The 18,742-nt window shown below is 37.5% G+C and overlaps 2 protein-coding genes and 1 pseudogene across 2 annotated transcripts; 2 read left to right on the top strand and 1 right to left on the bottom strand.

Moving 5' to 3' along the window:
- The first annotated feature begins 396 nt into the window (after positions 1 to 396).
- LOC108994108 lies at positions 397 to 1,779 on the top strand. The gene is made up of 3 exons (XM_018969206.2): positions 397 to 638; positions 771 to 1,039; positions 1,137 to 1,779. The coding sequence occupies exons 2-3, from the start codon at positions 869 to 871 to the stop codon at positions 1,701 to 1,703; spliced, it is 738 nt and encodes a 245-aa protein (XP_018824751.2). The 5' UTR covers positions 397 to 638; positions 771 to 868; the 3' UTR covers positions 1,704 to 1,779.
- Positions 1,780 to 7,002: 5,223 nt separating this feature from the next.
- Positions 7,003 to 7,821, top strand: LOC118343739 (annotated as a pseudogene).
- A 4,055-nt stretch (positions 7,822 to 11,876) lies between these two features.
- On the bottom strand, positions 11,877 to 16,340 carry LOC118343797. The gene is made up of 9 exons (XM_035682581.1): positions 15,065 to 16,340; positions 14,856 to 14,944; positions 14,611 to 14,770; positions 14,136 to 14,289; positions 13,895 to 13,982; positions 12,961 to 13,784; positions 12,557 to 12,611; positions 12,222 to 12,359; positions 11,877 to 11,966 (listed from the first exon to the last, which is right to left on the bottom strand). Exons 1-9 carry the CDS (start codon positions 16,338 to 16,340, stop codon positions 11,877 to 11,879), a joined length of 2,874 nt encoding a protein of 957 aa, XP_035538474.1.
- Between the last annotated feature and the right edge of the window lie 2,402 nt (positions 16,341 to 18,742).

The raw sequence follows: 18,742 nt of genomic DNA, 5'->3' as shown, positions 1-18,742 counted from the left end.
TTTGATTTTAGTTTTAATTTTTATTTGACTTATATATTTTTAATTTGTATATATTACTTAATTATATTACATTGTATATAAAAATATATTACGAATATAAAAAAAATATATGGATATTATAAATTTATTGGTAGAAATGAAATATTAAAAAAAGATAAATTTATGTATGATATATTGTAAAAGTTATTATATAAAATAAAAAAAAATAAAATTTAATAATATATTTCAAAAAATAAGATAAAGAAATAATTGTAAATGCTTCTCTGTGGATTTGACCATTTTTAGTACGCAGAAGTTGCAAAACACTGTTTTTTCTTTTTTTTTTCTTTTTTTTTTTTTTTGTAAAATGAGTAGTAAGCAAAATAAATAGTTTGAGCTGTAAAGTAGTGCAAAACTATAGTTGCTGGTTGGGCTGCCTTTATTACTACCCCAAGCTAGCTCTTATCTCAAAAAAAATGAGAGCTATTAAAAATAAAAAGAAAGAAAGATCCTTAATGGGCACCCACGAAGCAACTTCTCCATGCTTCTACAAGCCATGGGATTTTGCTAGAACAAGAATCTCCATGCTTCTACTTGCATGCATACCACTTCCACCACCAACCCCCATAAATAACAGCCTTCACAGGGTGACACTCAAGGTATACCAAGGCACCATAAACTCCTTCCACGTCAATACCTTTACTGTACACGTGTCTCTTCGTCCAGAAAGTACCTAATTACTCTTCTTTTTTTTTTTTTTTTCTTTTCTTTTCTTTTCTTTCTCCTCTTAGTCCTCTTCTTGTTCCTCTGTTTCGTCTCTGTTCCAATTAGGCAGCCATCAAAAAACCCAGCGAATTTGGTGGATCATTAACAGAACAGGAAAGCCAAAATGCAATCAAGGGTAGCGGCCAAAATGCAACGATGGGTTCTCTCTCTAGCCCATAACCAAGCTCTCCGCAGAGGACTTTCATCCTCCCGATCGGCGGGTCGCACTGCTGACCCTGATATTCATTCCGGAGAAGTCGAAGCTGGACCTGATGTATATTACAGAAAAAACGAAGTAAGACTCTGACATACTGTAACATAGTAAGCCGAGCTTCAAAATTGAAAAAAGTTTGAAGATTTACTGATATGCTGATATAATATGAAAATCGCAGGGTCATGGAAGTGTGGTGGATGGTGATGATGCGGCCAAGCAAGAATTAGAACACAAAGCCCATAAAGAAACCGGGCCATTGAAGCCTCCAAGAACACCTTTTGCTTCTTCTCCGAGGCTGGAAAGCACTGAGGTCTCACCCCAACCCCCGGACCCTGTTGTTCAGCAAAAGCGTAGCCATGCAACTACAAGCGTAGAAGATGCCAGTCACGAAGGATTTGAAGGCACGCCATGGCCAAAAGACAAGGAAAAAGAGCAGAGAGACAGGAACGAACAGGTGGATGATGACAGAGAATACTTCAAGCATCACAAGGCCTCGCCGTTGTCGGAGATCAAAGTAGTCGATACGAGGAAGCCGTTGACGAGGGCAACTGATGGGACAGCGGATGCCGACGAGGATAGCGATCATGGCGCAGACGTAATTGGGTGGAGGCCTGAGCAGCTCGACACGGCAGAGGAGGCGCTTAGGAGGGCCGTCGAGATATTTAGGCAGAATGCCATGCGTGGTGATCCGGAAACGTATCCCCATTCCAGGGTTCTTAGAGAGCTTCGTGGTGAATGGTTTTGACATGAATTGCACCTCGTATGCATGCGATCGACTCTTATATATAATGTGTAAATTGGTAGTTTGCTAGCTGAAAAAAGGAAGGATTTTGCCAATATTAATAAAAACGAAAACGCTGAATGCAATTTAATCAAAGAAATATTTCAGCCAGAAATGTTCAGTACTTGCGGCCGAATAAAGAGAGCTGCTATCATATATGAAATCTTAAAGTCCATCATTAGTACTGACGGAGAAATACATGAAAGCGTTCCGGACACTGGTTAAAAACGTGGTACTGGTACGTACGCGCGTCCATCTTCGCATGGAGTTATTAAACGATCGAGGTTCATGTACGCGCGCGGAATTAAACACTAATGAAGCTGATGATCCATCAATGCTGATTATTGATTGAAATCCTTAGCTTAAAAAGTATTTTCTGAATTTCTTAAGTCATATTTTGGGCCGGGGAGATGATCTATGATCTAGAGGATGTGCGTGATCGTGCATGTGTGGCCACTATTAAATGAGAGTAAGGATTTTATCTTATCTAAAGATTCGCATTGGAAAATATTATATTGAAATGTGGTATAAAGATCTATATACTGTATATAATCACTATCTCATGATGATCGATCTATCAATTATATATAGTCACTAAAATTAGGTCGATTTTCAGCTAATTAGAAGTTACTGTGGTATTTATATCCAGAAAAAATATATACATCGATGAGTATTAAGAGATCAGTTTTTTGATGAAGTAAAATGGAATCTCATGGTGAAGAAAGAGAGAATAAAACCAACGATCAGGCATAAGATCAATATTACTGATCAATCAGTACTGGGCATACGTTTTCTTCAATCTTTTAGCTAGCTGCCAAGATAGCTATGTGTGATTGAGATTCTTCTTCAATCTAGGTTTTAGGGAGAGGACAAAATTAGATCGGATTTCACCATCGAGATTGAAGGGAAAATACAAAAGCTGAAGAAACATTGAAAATGGAAGCTTAGCTAGGCAATTAATTAGTACCGGCCGAGGGCAAAACACACTAACTTTTATCATGTCATGTTGTTTGGTACCGGGTTCTCGTTGTTGCTTTTTTGGATAGGCTGACTAGTTGTTATTTCGATTCGATTATGGTTTCAAAACAACTATATGACATAATTACGTCTTTTATACCCGTCACTATTTTATAAATCAAAAATTTTATATACTGTGATTTTTGCGTACTTCTTGAACACTATTATATGATTGGCTGCATAAACTTTCTTTTAATATAAAATAATTATTTTGATTAATCATATCAGCAGAGTGTATAAAAAATACGTAAAAATAATTATATATAATAAAACTTTCTACAAATTAAGCAACTAATAGAACCCCTAACACGTCAATTATGTCTAAACTTTAAACACGCCCCCCCTCGCGGGCCGCGGGGGGCCTCTCTCTCTCTCTCAATCTGCACTTAACTATCCACCACACTTTGGGGTAGTAGATTATTTGCATCCTTGCATGCACAAGGAGTGAGTGGTCGCCAACCACGTCCTCGTATGTATGTAGTACTGATCATATTGAGTAGACAATGCATGGATTGGATCGTGGCACAGCTACTACCTCTCATCATACATGTTGGCTCGCAAATTCGCAATGGAAAACATTTGTGAGTTGGCCACCGTCTAGTACCTCTCATATATAGGGCCGTCATGTGTAGCTCGCGGCCACCATGCACATGCATAAAGGGCCACCCCCATTTGTCAATATATGTAATCCATATATATCGAAAAGGGATTTAGAGATTAGGCCATCATTTAATTATACAGATGTCATGAGATGAGATAAAATCTAAAAGTTAAATAGAATATTATTAAAATATAATTTTTATTTAAAATTTTAAAATTTAAAATTATTTATTATATTTTAAAAAAAATTAAAAAAATTATAATTATTATATAAGATTATTATATAATATAAGATGACATTTTAATTTGTGTAACCAAATCGGCCATAAGAATTTAAGAGCTAGCGCTCACAAAGGTATTCATGTGAAAGTTAGAGGTAGTCATCCTCTGAATTATTGTTTCGTCCCTATTCCTCTTTAATAATTTGTTAGTTTTCGTTTTTTTATTTCAATTTATTGTCGGCGCCGATACTATTATATATTAAAGATCATTGTTTAATTGTGATTATAAATATGTGCTAAATTAATATACTTTGTTAATAATTTTTCTAGACTAATAATTATGTGCTGGAATGTACATTGAAGGGTATAATATTAAATTAACTGATTTATCGAAGTACTTGAGAGCAGTGTTTTTAATTTCGTACCATATAAGCCGGTACAGTCAAAATTTTTCTTACTGGCCCAATGGCCAGTACAGGTATCCTATGTGTTTTGTACCGGTCCAAATACTGGCTGTATCGGCCTGTATTTCGGCTTTTAATTTTTTTTTTCAAATTACAAGTTTATTTTTTGACTCTCAATTCAGATTAGACTATTTATAATTTATATATATGTATTTATATATAATTTATTTATATATAGACTATTATTTTGAAATATAATTTATATATCTTTATATATATAATTTATTTATATATCGACTATCTCGAAATGGTATACGAAACGGTATCGGTATTGAAATATTTCGTTCTAATGCGTTGATCGATACGCCATCCGGTACGAAATTCAAAACATTATTTGAGAGAGATCGAGGTATTTTGGGTGGGAATGAATGAATGGGTTTTCCTGATCTTCTTCATGATTTTTCTAATATTTTTAATTTTTAGTTCTGACGCTTTTATATTAATGTACGGTTAATGGGACTGAATATATATAATATACTATACATAGTATATGAAATTCGGTTTTTTTTGGGAGATCCGTTTGGTCGAGTGACTTAGAGCAGTACGTAGAATTAGATTCATCATTTTTATTTTTAAAATTTGATGAAAAGTATATATTTTTCATAAATCCAAAACCTCTTTATCTATAATCATACATTAGATTAGTTATTGGATTCATCAAAATAATAATATAATATTATTTTGTTAATAATAATATTTTTAATTTATTTTTTTCATATTTTATAATTACATTAACTATATGTTAATTAATAATTTAATTTGATACTTAAATTATTATTTCCTAAATTAAATATATTGTGACTCAAAATTGGATAACAATAATATTTTAAATAAATAAAATAATGGTTATAGAGTGTGAATAGTGAATCTTTAAATTTGAAGATGAAAGAAAATGTACTGTAGTTAAAAACTTGACATTTGAGTATATGGTGAATCCAATGTGAGGATTTTAAAGCCAAAATATCAAATTTTGAAGATTGAACTCATTTGATAAGTCCATTGCTAGTGCTCGATGTGAAGTTCATAATTTAAAGCCAAATTAGATTTTAGACTTAATTAATTAATTAACATATATACACGAGATCCAGTTAACGATCAACTTGCCACTACAAGGTTCAACAATTTTGCCAGCGATACATAATCGCTGGCAAAACACAACAAATCGCTGGCGTACATATATGCCAGCGATTTTTTAATCGCTGGAATTTCGCCGGTATTAACGCCCCACTTTAGATCTACTGCAACGCACACCAAAACTCGCTGCCATATAAACATATACCGGCGAATTTATTTTCGCTGCTGATCACAAATTAATCGCCGCTAATTCGAAATAGGATTCTGTCATTAAACGCTGCGATAGATTATTAGCAACGTTTACTACTCCCTGCTAAAAATGCCAAATACCGCTGCCAAATATATTTGCCAGCCACTCCGCAAAATCGCCGCAATAGAAAAAGCGACGTATTTGTTCACGATGCAGCGATTAATAATCGCTGCTATATCAATACCACGGCGAAAATTATATCGCCGCTATATTCTTCATGGTATATAGCAGCGAATACTATATCGCTGCCAAATACTTTAACGGCGAAAATTATATCGCCGCTATATTCTTCATGGTATATAGCAGCGAATAGTATATCGCTGCCAAATACTTTAACGGCGAAAATTATATCGCCGCTATATTCTTCATGGTATATAGCAGCGAATATTATCATCGTTGCCAAATAGTATTAGACGGCGATGTTTCACTCGCTGCGAATTTGTTTTCAAACAGGTAATTATATGGCTGCGATATATTAAATCGCCGGCATAGAATGAAAGCCAGCGAGTTTCCAAGATCGCCGTAATGCACATTCTGCTACATAAGGTATTTGCGGCGAATAAATAATCGCCGGTATTTAAATATACTAGCGATTTGTGCATCGCTGGTTTACATGAATCGCTGAGTATGTTTATAGCGGCGAGTGGAAATTCGCCGCAAAATGCGCTTAGTTCGCCGCTAAAACTCAATTTGTGTTTAAATTTCCTGAGCTTTATTTTCTTTCTAAGCCTGGTTTTTAGTTGTTCCTAAATGCACCATTCATAATCCAAACTCATTCATTCAAGTTGCTAATCAATATAACATGCAAAATAAATACATAAAGTTCCATCCAAGCCCATCAATAAAATCCAAACTCATATATATTACAATGGGGTGGTGTATTAATGTATTCTCATATACAAACTGAGCTTTTATCCTTAATAATAAATAAGCAGCAACAATCAGCCCGTTACATGGGCACCAGACACAGCACAACAGAAGACATTAGGAAACCTGGCCAAGGTCATAGCTCAAAGATATCCACCATAACTCCACCCATACAACCCAATATGGCCAACTTTAGCAAGCCCTCGTTTAAATGTGGGGTGCGGCTCCAGTCAGCTCATCATCAGCATAAATCTGGCCAGCCTTGTATTTTAAAGAGCCTTCATTAAGCCCACGTCGAGCAGTTCCTCTATTGTCCATCTGTACAAATGGTAAGAATATATAAAAAATCATGAGCATTACGCCTATCAATTTTTCAAAATAAGTAGTATGATGTTGGATAATCGCTGCTCGAGAAGCAGGTAGAAGATAGCTTTTATCAATATGTTCGACAAAATGAGTGGACTATCCACTATCCACTCCAGACTTATGTTTGACACCTCAAAACATGTGGAGGATCAGGATTCCAGACTTGACCAAAATACGTGGCTGGATTGGAGTATTTTTTTTATGAATTTATTAGATTTACAATATCTAAGCAACACATCCAGTTTTGGACAGGGAAAGAAACCAGGAACAAAAAAACCTATATATCTATATATATAGATATATAAAGTCTATATATATATATATATATATATGCTTTCGCCTTGATCTGCATACATATCTATATATCTATATATCTATATATCTATATAGATATATATAATCACTCTCATTTCATTGTTACCCTGATCCTCTCCCTCCTTCTCCTTTCCAGCTTTCTCGTCCTTCAAATTCTTCCCTATATTTTAAACAACTTGAGTTTGATATCTCATTCTTGATTGAGAGATATGGGGGAAGAAGCTAAACAGGTGATATTTTTGTATTTTTCAAGTGTTTCTAATTCATTCCCATGCGTTTTGACTATTTTCGGGCTGCATTTAATTTGTTCTAATATTGGTTGATTGTTTTTTATTTGTATATGGTAGGAACAAGCTAAGGCAGAGGCTCAGCCATAGGAGAAGAAGATCAGAAAACAGAGGAGAAGAAGGATCAAGAGAAGCCATAGGAGAAGGAAGAGGCAAAACCACCATCTAATTTTTTTGTCTTGTACGTGGACTTGCATTGTGTTGGATGTGCCAAGAAGATTGAGACTTTATAATGGGAATTAGAGGTTCCTCTCTCTCTCTCTCTCTCTTTCTCCACCCCCCCCCAAATTTTATTTGTATATTTAATCCTGTTTATGGATGGTATCAGGAGTGGAGGGGGTTGAGGTAGACATGGCTAAAAAGAAATAAGTGACCATAAAGGGAATAGTGGAGCCTCAAGCTGTGTGCATGAAAATCATGAAACTCCCAAAAAGAAGAACCAAAGTCCTATCCCCATTGCCAGCATCTGAGGGTGAACCCATCCTAGAAGTTGGAGCTTCTGGGGCCTAATGCAATATCTTTACTTAGAACTGTTGAAAAAAGTAAAAAAATAAACAATGGAAGTTCACTTTTTTGCCAATATTCTTAACTCGCATCATGTATGTGGTTTTGTGCTCTAGGTTTCTGGATTAATAACAGTGGAACTCATTGTTATTAATGAGTTCCACTATGAGGCCTGTGCTGAACAACTTAAGAGGAAGATACTCAAAATGAGAGGTACTATATATATACGTCGTTGATCATGAGGAGGGTATGAAGAGAATGATGTACTATTACGAGCCAGTCTATGTGATGGAACGAATCCCACCCCCTCAGCTCTTCAGCGATGAGAGTCCCAATGCATGTTGCATTTCATAATTAATTAGTAGTGTTATCATCATTAACCAAGATTTTGGCAAAAGTATATACTTCACTTGTAAAACTAAAATCAGGCACAACCCTTTCTAAAATATTACTCACCGTAGGGATCATATCTTCACTATATCCACCAGTCTAGAAAGTAGAAACAAACACTACTTTCTGCGCACCAACCCACAGGGACAAAAAGAAAATAATAACAGTAGAAGCTCAACATGGTGATCTACTTACTGCAACAACATTTACAAGTGATGTCTTTCCAGCATTCTGAAGGCCTATCAAAGATAGCTCCATTTCTTGCTTAAAAAAGAGGCTGCAATCACATGTAAAATAGAGTATGTCAATGAATTCTAAACAAATGGTCCATCAATGCCACTCAAAAATAAAAAATTGAAAAGTTTGAGGATTCCAAATATTCTTGGTAAAAGTAGTGAAGAGATTCAAGGGGCAATCAAATATACTCTGAAAGACAGATTTCTGCTTAGCTTAATGGCTAATGCACTAGATTTATAGGCTTCAAAGGGATACCTATGGGGTGGCTCGGGATGAGTTTAGGTATCATATACTTAAGTGCAGCGAAGTGTGCACAGGCCTCTAAATTGGTGGTTTCTTGGGGTTTTATAAACAGAGTTTGTCAGATATATGGAAAAGAAAAACGATTAGGCTCTAGTAGCTGGGATAAAATATGGCATTGTAAAGGGTGAGAAACTTAGACATCATGGATGAGTATCTATCCCTACAACGAGGGTGAGGTTCACAAGCCATATCCTTAAAATAATGAGAAATGTTAGTAAGGTGAAGCTTCTGCATGATGTTCTGATATTTTTAACATACAAGAGAAATATGGATGCTATGTTGCAAAACATGTAGGATGAACTGAAGACATAATCTTTTTTACATTTGTTACACTTCGAAACGACTAATAAAGCAAAGACTTGCATGATTAATTCGGACATGAGAGTTGAGCTGGGGAGGATGAGTTAGGTCCATGCCAGTCCCCAAAGGCAAAATTTTTCCATGGAAGGAAATACGGGGCACTAGTGCTTCTACTATGATTAGATGCAAAATGATTAATAATATATATCATTCTGTATATCTTTATATGATATTATAGATCATACCTGCTAGCTTATATATATATATATATATGAGCTGATATTGACCATGCATTCAGTCAATCTGAATGATTAAACCTAATATCTGCACATATACTGCTTTGGTAAATGCATTTTTGCTAGGGAAGGACTTTCTGCGAAAGCGGAAGAGATATTTGAGCAGCTGCAAGAGGCTGCTCAAATATGATAATTTGTCAAGGAAGAGGCCCAAGATATATACCCTCTTCCTCGTAAAAATGAAAAATAGTAGAATATGCATTAATGTGAGAAATATTAAAGGGAAATTGCAACGCCTTACAAATTACGCTTTCGCAGTAACACTCCTACTTAGCAAACCATAACAAATTGTACATAAAATTATAGATTACCATGATTGCGTTTCCAATCAATGCTTATTCTAATCCAATAATTCTCTATACACCCAAACCATAGCATCAATACACCACAATGTGGTCCAACCCTCCAAGCCTTTTAAGCTATACAGATTCCATTATGTTATTACACAAATGGTCAGCTCAATGAGAGAGAGAGAGAGAGAGAGAGAGAGATCAGTGCAAAAGTAGTCATATTTACTAGAATTTCCAAAGCGACAAAGCTAGTTAAACTACATTATAAGTGTAGAGGATCAATTTCATTTTACACGGGAAAAAAATAAAACACAAGTTGTAAGTAAACTTTTACAGAGCAGGGAAAAGGTGTCGGAACTTACTCTCTCTCTCTAGCCTTAAGCTTCTCTTCCAACACAAGTAATTCCTTCTCCTTCATCTCAAGGAAGCTCCTCAGAATGTCAGCCTTCTGTGATTCAAATATATCAAAAAAAATAAAAGGAATTATATTAGAAACTATCAATGAATTATTCATCGGGTTTGGAAAACAAAGTTGCTAGAAATATATTTAACACTTCACTTGTACAAGTACATTTTATATAATTCCTCCAAATGATACTAACCTCATTGGGGCCATGAGAGATCCAAGAGATCCCCGGTGTAGACATAGATCCAAGATTTATATAAATATATATAATACTATATATATATTTATATATATATAGCCCAGTGTCGTATAGAGTAAGTACAAAAACCACCCAAAGGCACAACACATCGACACCCTTGAGAAGCCCCTTTGTGCCCTTTTATACAGTAAGTACAAAAACCTCATGCCTCCCCGGTATCACAAAAAACCACCCAAAAAATGTGCCCTTTTATGAGAAGCCCCTTATGGGCGGGGGGAATCGTTACACTGAGTCTGTCGAACTGACTCAGTGAACGACGGGAAAGCCCTAAAGAAAGACTGCATCACTTTGTCATTTTCTATCTGATGCTCCCTCAGCTCCCGCATCTCTGTCCTCATTGCATCCAGCTGACTCTTGTAAGCTTCAGCATCCTTCTTATATTGCTCAGCATCCTTCTTATATTGTTCAGCATCTTTCTTGTGCTTTTCAGCCTCAGACATGTATTGTTGCATTTCAACTTTGTCACGTTGTCTACTTGACTCGGGGATGACCATTTCCCCAAGTCCCCGTGCATATCCAGGTCGATGGCCAAGAACCTCCCTAAAGACAGTCGCTGCTGCCTCATCACTACGTTGCTCTGGTCCTAGGCCATCCAACCTACCCTGCATCTCCTTCTGCACATTGAATGAAATGAGCGATTATTAACAAATAATCAGCTAGTGCTATATTAAGGCATGCACGACAGTATAGAAAGAAACATAGATCCCAACGGCTGTTTCTGCACTACTCACATAAGTACTTTCTGTAGCATCGGTGACAAATGCATTCTTTTTCTTCGACCAACGCGTCTCTTTGTAGAAGTCGACCAAATTCCCATTCTCATTGCGCTGTCATTTGTATGAACCATGTGACATTTGAACAACAAAGCTATGAGTAACCACCTTTAGTGATAGTAAAGTAATATTGTCACTAAAATCTCCAAGTAAAGTGCATTTTTACTATTCTATTTAAAATTAAAAGATTGTTTTCCCTTAGACATACCTTTTGCTCAAGTAATCGGACGAATGATTTTCGTCCTGATGTGTGATTAATGGCCTGCTTGTTTCGGTTCTCCCGATTTTGAGCTGAAATTTTCTGTCATACACAATAGGGAACAATTACTTATAATAGACAACGTACATTTTTCCACCACAATATTTAGACATATTAAATATATACATACTATATGGTTGTATGTGAGAAAGAGTATCTGTACCTTGAAGGCATCGCTGCCCCACCTTTCACACAACTTCGCCCATACAATGGGGTCCACCAGACTAGTTCCATTAGCCAACGCTTCTGCGTGGCTTCCATAGGATTCATAAATCTTGTGCAAGTCATGGTGGAAGGAGTTGAAGCGCTTACGTAAGGCCTTTGTCACCGTCAATCGGTGGTTTTCGCGATCCCAGTCCAACACAAAGTCACTCTACATAAGGCAGCATGCAAACAATCAATGTGTCATCTCGTTATTTAGGCGATGATTATACTACATAAACAACACCCCAAACAAGGACAATGAAATTTTTTACTTACCCGAACACGGTCAATGAGCTCCTCTTTAATCGCTGGTTGCACATCCGACCAACGCTTGTAACTCATGTCACAGTATTGTTTCACAATCCATGATACTCGTGTTGTGAACATAGAAGCGTGTTCACAACATGGGGCTGTCTCACCATCGTTTATCTTCAGCATCACTTTCCCGTTCTTCCTTAGCTTGTCAAAGAAAATGCATCTAGATGGCCCTCGAGTTCGTCTCCTCTGTTCTTGCGTTCCTTCGGTCTCCACTGGGGCATCTGCAGCTGTATTTTAAGGTACAATATATTAGTATTTTAAAGTGTAATGTGGAATATTCACACTTAATAACACATTCAAACATGCTAATGCTTTCAAAATTAACGTATTGGAAAAACATGCACCAGTTTGTTCTCCAGTAGGTGATTGTTCCCCAGCAGTATTTGGTTGGGGTTCTTGAATAGGTTGTGGCGCGTGAGTTGCCACAACGCATGGTGGGGGACTTGGGGGTTGTGTTGAGTCATCCGAGGAGGATTGATTACACTCCTCCGTGCTATGATATGAAGATAATTTCGCACCGCGTGGTCGGCAGTGACGAGCTGAGTATGGGATATAACGCCTTCCACCTCGAAGGCCTCGAAGTCTGCCTCCACCTCTTGAACTGGGTCCCGGCTGATTACCTGCACGAGTACAAGTTAATAACATAGTGGGATAAAATTGATGCCCTAATTGATACAAAATAATCGCAATATGCACAGACAAGTTCGTAAACAAGCAAATTTATCTACCATTTTCAGTTACTTTTAGGTAGACTAACCCTTACACTATGAGACTTGAAATAGACAAACGAATAACTGAGAGTCGGCCGTATATATACCTTGATACGGCATAGTGCATCCCAGTTGACACAGCCTCCCAATATTGAACGTAACCTGAAGCAAATTAAATCACATGTTAGATACTATTTAATTTAGGTATAGATGTTGTAAAACTTGAATACTACTCTCAAGATTGTTTGCTACTTGCATAATAAGAAAATATGAGTTTGCATAATAAGTAGTTCGAGCCAGGTAAAATGATTTTCTTCATGGTAGTAAGAAAATAAATCAAAACATATATTTCACCCAAACTCATATTGAACTGTCTATATACACATACCAATTTCAAAGTCAATCTCATATTGTCAGATGTCTATATACACATGGAAATTTCGAACAAGAATTCTAATATCTCAACCTTAAATGAACGAAGTTCCTGGGTTATATTTATAGGTCGCCAGACTCATCAGATGTTGTGTGCCCATCCTCATCTGAATGTTCCCCCTCATTTGTTGATAGGTCCTCTTCATCTGAATATTCCCCCTCACTGGCCGCATTTCCAGACTCAGAAGTGATCATGTCATCATTGATAAAGCCTGTTGAATCTATGCGTTGACCAACCGGATCCATGATTTCTCGTGCATCTACATGGCTAGGTAGTATCTCAGGCCTATTCAGTTGAGTTGCCACTTGATCTGTGTTATCACACTGCACTGGTTCATAATAATATGATGGCTCATCTTCTTGATCGGCATCAGGAGTACTTGATTCCCCATCAAGTACTTCAAGAACTCTCGGCAGTGGCGGAATGTTGTATACATTCCTGTTTGCATAGTTCTGCACAACACCCCAATTCCCTTTCGCCCTTAAATCTCTTATGTAGAAACATTGATCAGCCTGGCTCGCCAACACGAATGGTTCATCTTTATACCAAGTCCTGTTCATATTGACACTAATCATATGGTCATCCACCCGCACCCCTCGTTTTCGATCACCAACATCAAACCAATCGCATTCAAACAGGTACACCCGACGCCACTCCATGTAGCGTAACTCTACAATATTATTAATAACTCCATAGAAGTCCAAATTATTTGTGGCCTCATCACCAGTTACCACCACTCCAGAATTTTGTGTACGACGGTGAAGTTCACGCTGTTTCGTATGAAACCTTTTTCCATTTATTATGCAAGCAACATATGTTGCAACCCAACGGTCAGGCCCGCAAGCTAACGCGTACAGATCAGCGGACACATCAAGTGTATGCGAGGTTCGATGTTCCTGGATCTATATATTTAAAAGAGCAAATTTCATAACGTTTATTTCCGATTAGATCCAAATCATATAAAATGAAAGCTATAGCAGCACATCTTACATAGGAATGGATAAGAACTTACACGTTGCTTAAACCAAGTTGGGAACTCAGTTTGGTGCGTGCGCTCGATGCAATCTGGGTGTTGCACCTTACATTTATCGTAGTGTTCCCTGCATTTGGTGCATCGAGGCGAAGCAACATATTGAAGTTAGATGGTACTGGGTTCATAACAAATTGTATAGAATGAAAGAGGATTTTAAAGTAGACTCGTTAATGCTTACTCTATATAAGGTCCAATCTCCGCACAATTATTGAGCACGTACCAGATGGCTGCCCTAAATACTTTATCTTCTAATTGCACGTTCGAAGGCATACCCAAGGGACGAACTTTCTGGTTGAAAATTTTGAACCCATCTAACGTGCCCTCTTCGTCAGCATCAATGTTGCGGTCCGGTCGACTAAACCTCGTCTCAATATCTTTGAGATACATGGAGCAGAATGTCAAGCATTCGGTGTGAATGTAAGCCTCGGCTATTGAACCTTCTGGGCGGGCTTTATTCTTAACATACCGCTTGAATTTGCCGAGATACCTCTCAAATGGGTACATCCACCTATATTGTACTGGACCCCCAAGTCTGGCCTCACGGGGTAAATGGACAGCTAGGTGGACCATAACATCGAAAAAGGAAGGAGGGAATATCATCTCCAGTTTGCATAGAATGGTGACAACATCAGTTTGGAGTTGGGCCAGGCGGTTGACATCGAGTGTTCGAGCGCACAACTCTTTGAAGAAAGTACCAAGTTCAGTCAAAGCCAAGCCAATGTCACTTCTTAAATACCCCCCAGCAGCAATAGGGAGTAGTCTTTGAAGGAAAACGTGACTGTCATGGCTTTTCAACCCTGAGATTTTGCAGTTCACGTCGAGATACACAGTTCGAGATATTGGAAGCGAACCCATCTGGAAATTTGATATCAGACAACCACTCACAAAATTTATTCCTTTGCTCGACGTTTAAGGTGTACTGTGCATGTGGCATTGTTACACGATCACCATGCCATATCAAGTGTAATTCTTTTCTATAGCCCAAAAGCTCTAAGTCACGCCTTGAATTGATGTTATCCTTACTTTTCCCTGGACTATTCATTAAAGTGAATAAGATGTTGTCGGCAATATTCTTCTCAATATGCATAACATCTAAATTATGCCGAAGTCGAACTGTTGACCAATAAGGTAACACGAAGAATATGCTACACTTTGTCCAGTTCAGCTCTTCAGCAGTTCGTTTTTTCTTCCTATGAGATTTGCCAAACTGAACATCCCCAATCATCTGCAATTGATTTTGAATCTCTTCAGGACCAAATTCCCTTGGTGGCATGCGATGATCTTCTCTACCGTTGAACAACCATTTCCTCCTTCTCCATATGTGATCTGGGGGTAAGAAACGACGATGTCCCATGTAACAATGTTTTCGGCCATATTTCAACCAATTAGAGTCTGTGTCTGCATTGCAAGACGGACAAGCCAATTTTCCCTTTGTTGACCAGCCAGACAGATTCCCGTAGGCAGGAAAATCGTTGATTGTCCACAATAAGGCAGCATGCAACATAAACGTCTCCTTGGTTGAGGCATCATATGTAGGTACCCCATCTTCCCAAAATTCAAGCAGTTCATCGATCAACGGCTGCAAGTATACATCAATCTCATTCCCTGGTGACCTTGGGCCAGGAATAATCAGAGATGTCATGAAGAATTGGTCTTTCATGCATGACCACGGCGGCAAGTTATAGGGGACAAGGATGACTGGCCAAATGCTATGAGGTTTAGCCAAGTTGTTGAATGGAGTGAAGCCATCACTTGCCAGACCGAGCCTAACATTGCGAGGATCCGAAGCGAACCAGCCATGATCTTCATCAAATTTCTTCCAGCACTCAGAGTCGGCCGGATGTCTCATACAAGTATCTTCTTTCGTCTGCTGCTCTTTGTGCCATCGCATATCACCTGCTATCTTTGCAGACATGAAGAGACGCTGCAATCTCGGTTTCAAAGGAAAGTGACGCAACACTTTTTGAGGTACCGCACGCTGTCCGTGTGTATTTGGTATCCACCTCGAAGCCTTACATACAGGGCATTCATTAAGAGCTGCATTTTCCTTCCAAAATAACATGCAGTCGTTGGGGCACGCATGGATTTTGTGGTATTTGAAGCCCAAACCGCGCTCCAACGACCTTGACTCCTCATATGATTGTGGCAATAGGGCATCAGGAAAGGCAGACCTCAACAAATCAAGTAGCATGTCAAATGACTTAATAGACCACCCACCGATCGATTTGATGTGTAACAACTTGACAACGAATGACAGTTTGGAAAATTTTGTACACCCATCAAATAACGGACGTCGGGCATCCTCTAGTAGTTGCTCGAAAGATGGTGAATCTACCGTCTCTCGTGGCCTGTTTGCTGCAGGAGTGCTATCTTGGGGCGCATCATCGAAGGTGCCTGCCCGGATGTCATCCAACATATCCTGCATGTCATCTATGTAATCGTCTTCTTGGTTGATATCATCATCAATATCTTCATCACTCACGTAGAATGTTGTATCCTCCTCCCCATGAAATATCCACTGCGTGTAATTTGAGTTGATCCCTTTCATAAACAAATGAGTTTCCACCTCAAATATAGGCAGCCACAGATTGTTAAGGCATGAACGACATGGACACCGGATGCGATCCCTTCCACTTGCATGGTTTCGTGCTTGTGCGAGGAAATATTTAACGCCTTCGGCGTATGCAGGTGATACAAGCCTATCGGGATCATTCATCCAACTTTTGTCCATCTAAAGCACCATATGGGAGAGGAAGAAAGTTAGTTAAGCATGGACCGTAAACAACTCAGTTCGATGAAAAACTCACCATAGTGCGCATTCACGTTTGGAAGAATGAATAAGAAGTTGTTTGAAGAAGAGAATTTGAGGCACCTAGTTCACTTCATAAAAAGCATATTAGAAGGTGGTTGAGACACTAGGCTTTTAGAGCATGGAGGTAATGGGAGTAACCTTTACGTGGAATTCAGGAAACTCTAATCAAGACTGTGAAGGATGTTATAGAGGTTGCCAGCTTATTTAAAGAGCATATATGTGTGGCACTGTTCACTTATTGCATACCAAAGGTTAGTGTAATATAGTTTATTTAAAGAGCATATGTGTGTAACAGTTCATTTTTTCAAGGCAATGAACTGTGTTGCTTACTCGTGCCTACAACTTACAAATAAGTTGCTTTCTTGGGATATAGGAAGGTGGTGTAAGCTATGGTGTTTGCATACACCACTGGAATCATGTAACAACATCTGAACTAAACAATAGGCATTGCCCAAGTACCTCATATGTACTTGGGCAATGCCTATTTACTTGTATTATTAAAAAAAAATTACACTTCTTGAATCAGAAGCATAGCTTTATTATGTTGTCTAAAATTTCGATTTCATTCTTTGAGGTGGGTGAGTTCGGAAACATGTTTTCATCTATGGAAATTACAAACCAATCGTAGATAGATGATGTAATATTGTTAAAGCAATTTTCCTAACAAAAGTAAGCAAACAACTATAATTGGTCCGACATTATAGTTGAAGATTATATATGGAAGATAAGAAAAGATAGAAGATTCAAGAAGATATCAGGTTTTCTTCATATCATCTCAGTTGGGAATTTGAGTTCGTTTGTGAGGCCATAACACTGACCACTTTTTCTTGTTTGGTCGGAAGAAACTACTTATCTACCTTATATACTCCATACTGTTTTAGGTAGTTCCTTATAATACTTGTCCGATATACATAATCTAAGAAAATAATTGTTTAATGACAGGATTGAAACATAGATGCATTAAGCAGTACTTAAATGATTATATTCAATTATAGTAATAATTGTTTTTGGGTTTGCATGCAGAATTACTCTTAGTTGACATCTTTTGCATGGTCTTGCTTAAGGATCCTTGAGTACTTTGTTGTTATTTTATATCTACGAACTGTGTTATTAAGTAAAGGAAATGCTAAATCATAGCACTGCCGACTCTAACTCAAATTGAAATTAATTAATTAGCCACACAATGAAAAATACATTTACCGGCAAACAACATCACCCAAAACAAAGAACAAACAGCATGTGGAATTTGTTAAGTAGAATACAATTATTATTAGATGGATTATCTAATAATAAACCATGTATATTAACCAATCAAAGCTATGTCTAGCATATATAATAACACTAACAACAAAACATCCATCTATGTTTTGAGAATTCATGAAATGAAAGGAAGAAGAAACTACGGACGTGTATGGGTATTCGTTACCTTCAATCCCCAATACAAATTGTTTCAGCTCACCCCTAGGTGAAATGGCTCACCAATAAGGCCGTCGGGCTCAACCAAGTGCTTTTCAATCAAAATGACAGCACATCCGTCCTACAATTTTACCCCAAAAATGTAACATAAAGTGTCAGATTAAATCTTAATATATAGAAGAGCCTAACACAAACGAAATCAATAAACAAAAGAAAAATATACAAATAAAAGCAAACAAATATAAGAGTAATGATTTTAATCACAAGCTTAACTGCATCTTCCAACTATATAATTTCAACTAGAAAGCACGTTGCTTACATCCTGTCAACTTAGGGAAAATCAACTAACAAGCACGACATCAAACTATTTGACTTCTATCCATACTTAGCACTAAGCCAAACTTTAAAAGTCCTTATTCCAAGCATCCTAAATAAATAACTAGAGCATCATTCAAATTGCATGTTTGCTGTCCAATAAAGGCCGTTGGGTTTTGTACATGAAAGATAAATGGATGGAAGCAACAATTGGGTTGAGTTCCTATAAGTTCAATAGCATTTAATGTGGTATTGTACATGCAAAAATTAAGTAAGTGTAGTTT

This window comes from Juglans regia, chromosome 11 (assembly GCF_001411555.2).
Source record: "Juglans regia cultivar Chandler chromosome 11, Walnut 2.0, whole genome shotgun sequence".
Classification (NCBI taxonomy): Eukaryota; Viridiplantae; Streptophyta; class Magnoliopsida; order Fagales; family Juglandaceae; genus Juglans; species Juglans regia.
Note: the sequence above shows the minus strand (reverse complement) of the source record. Positions and strands in the feature narration are given on the sequence as shown.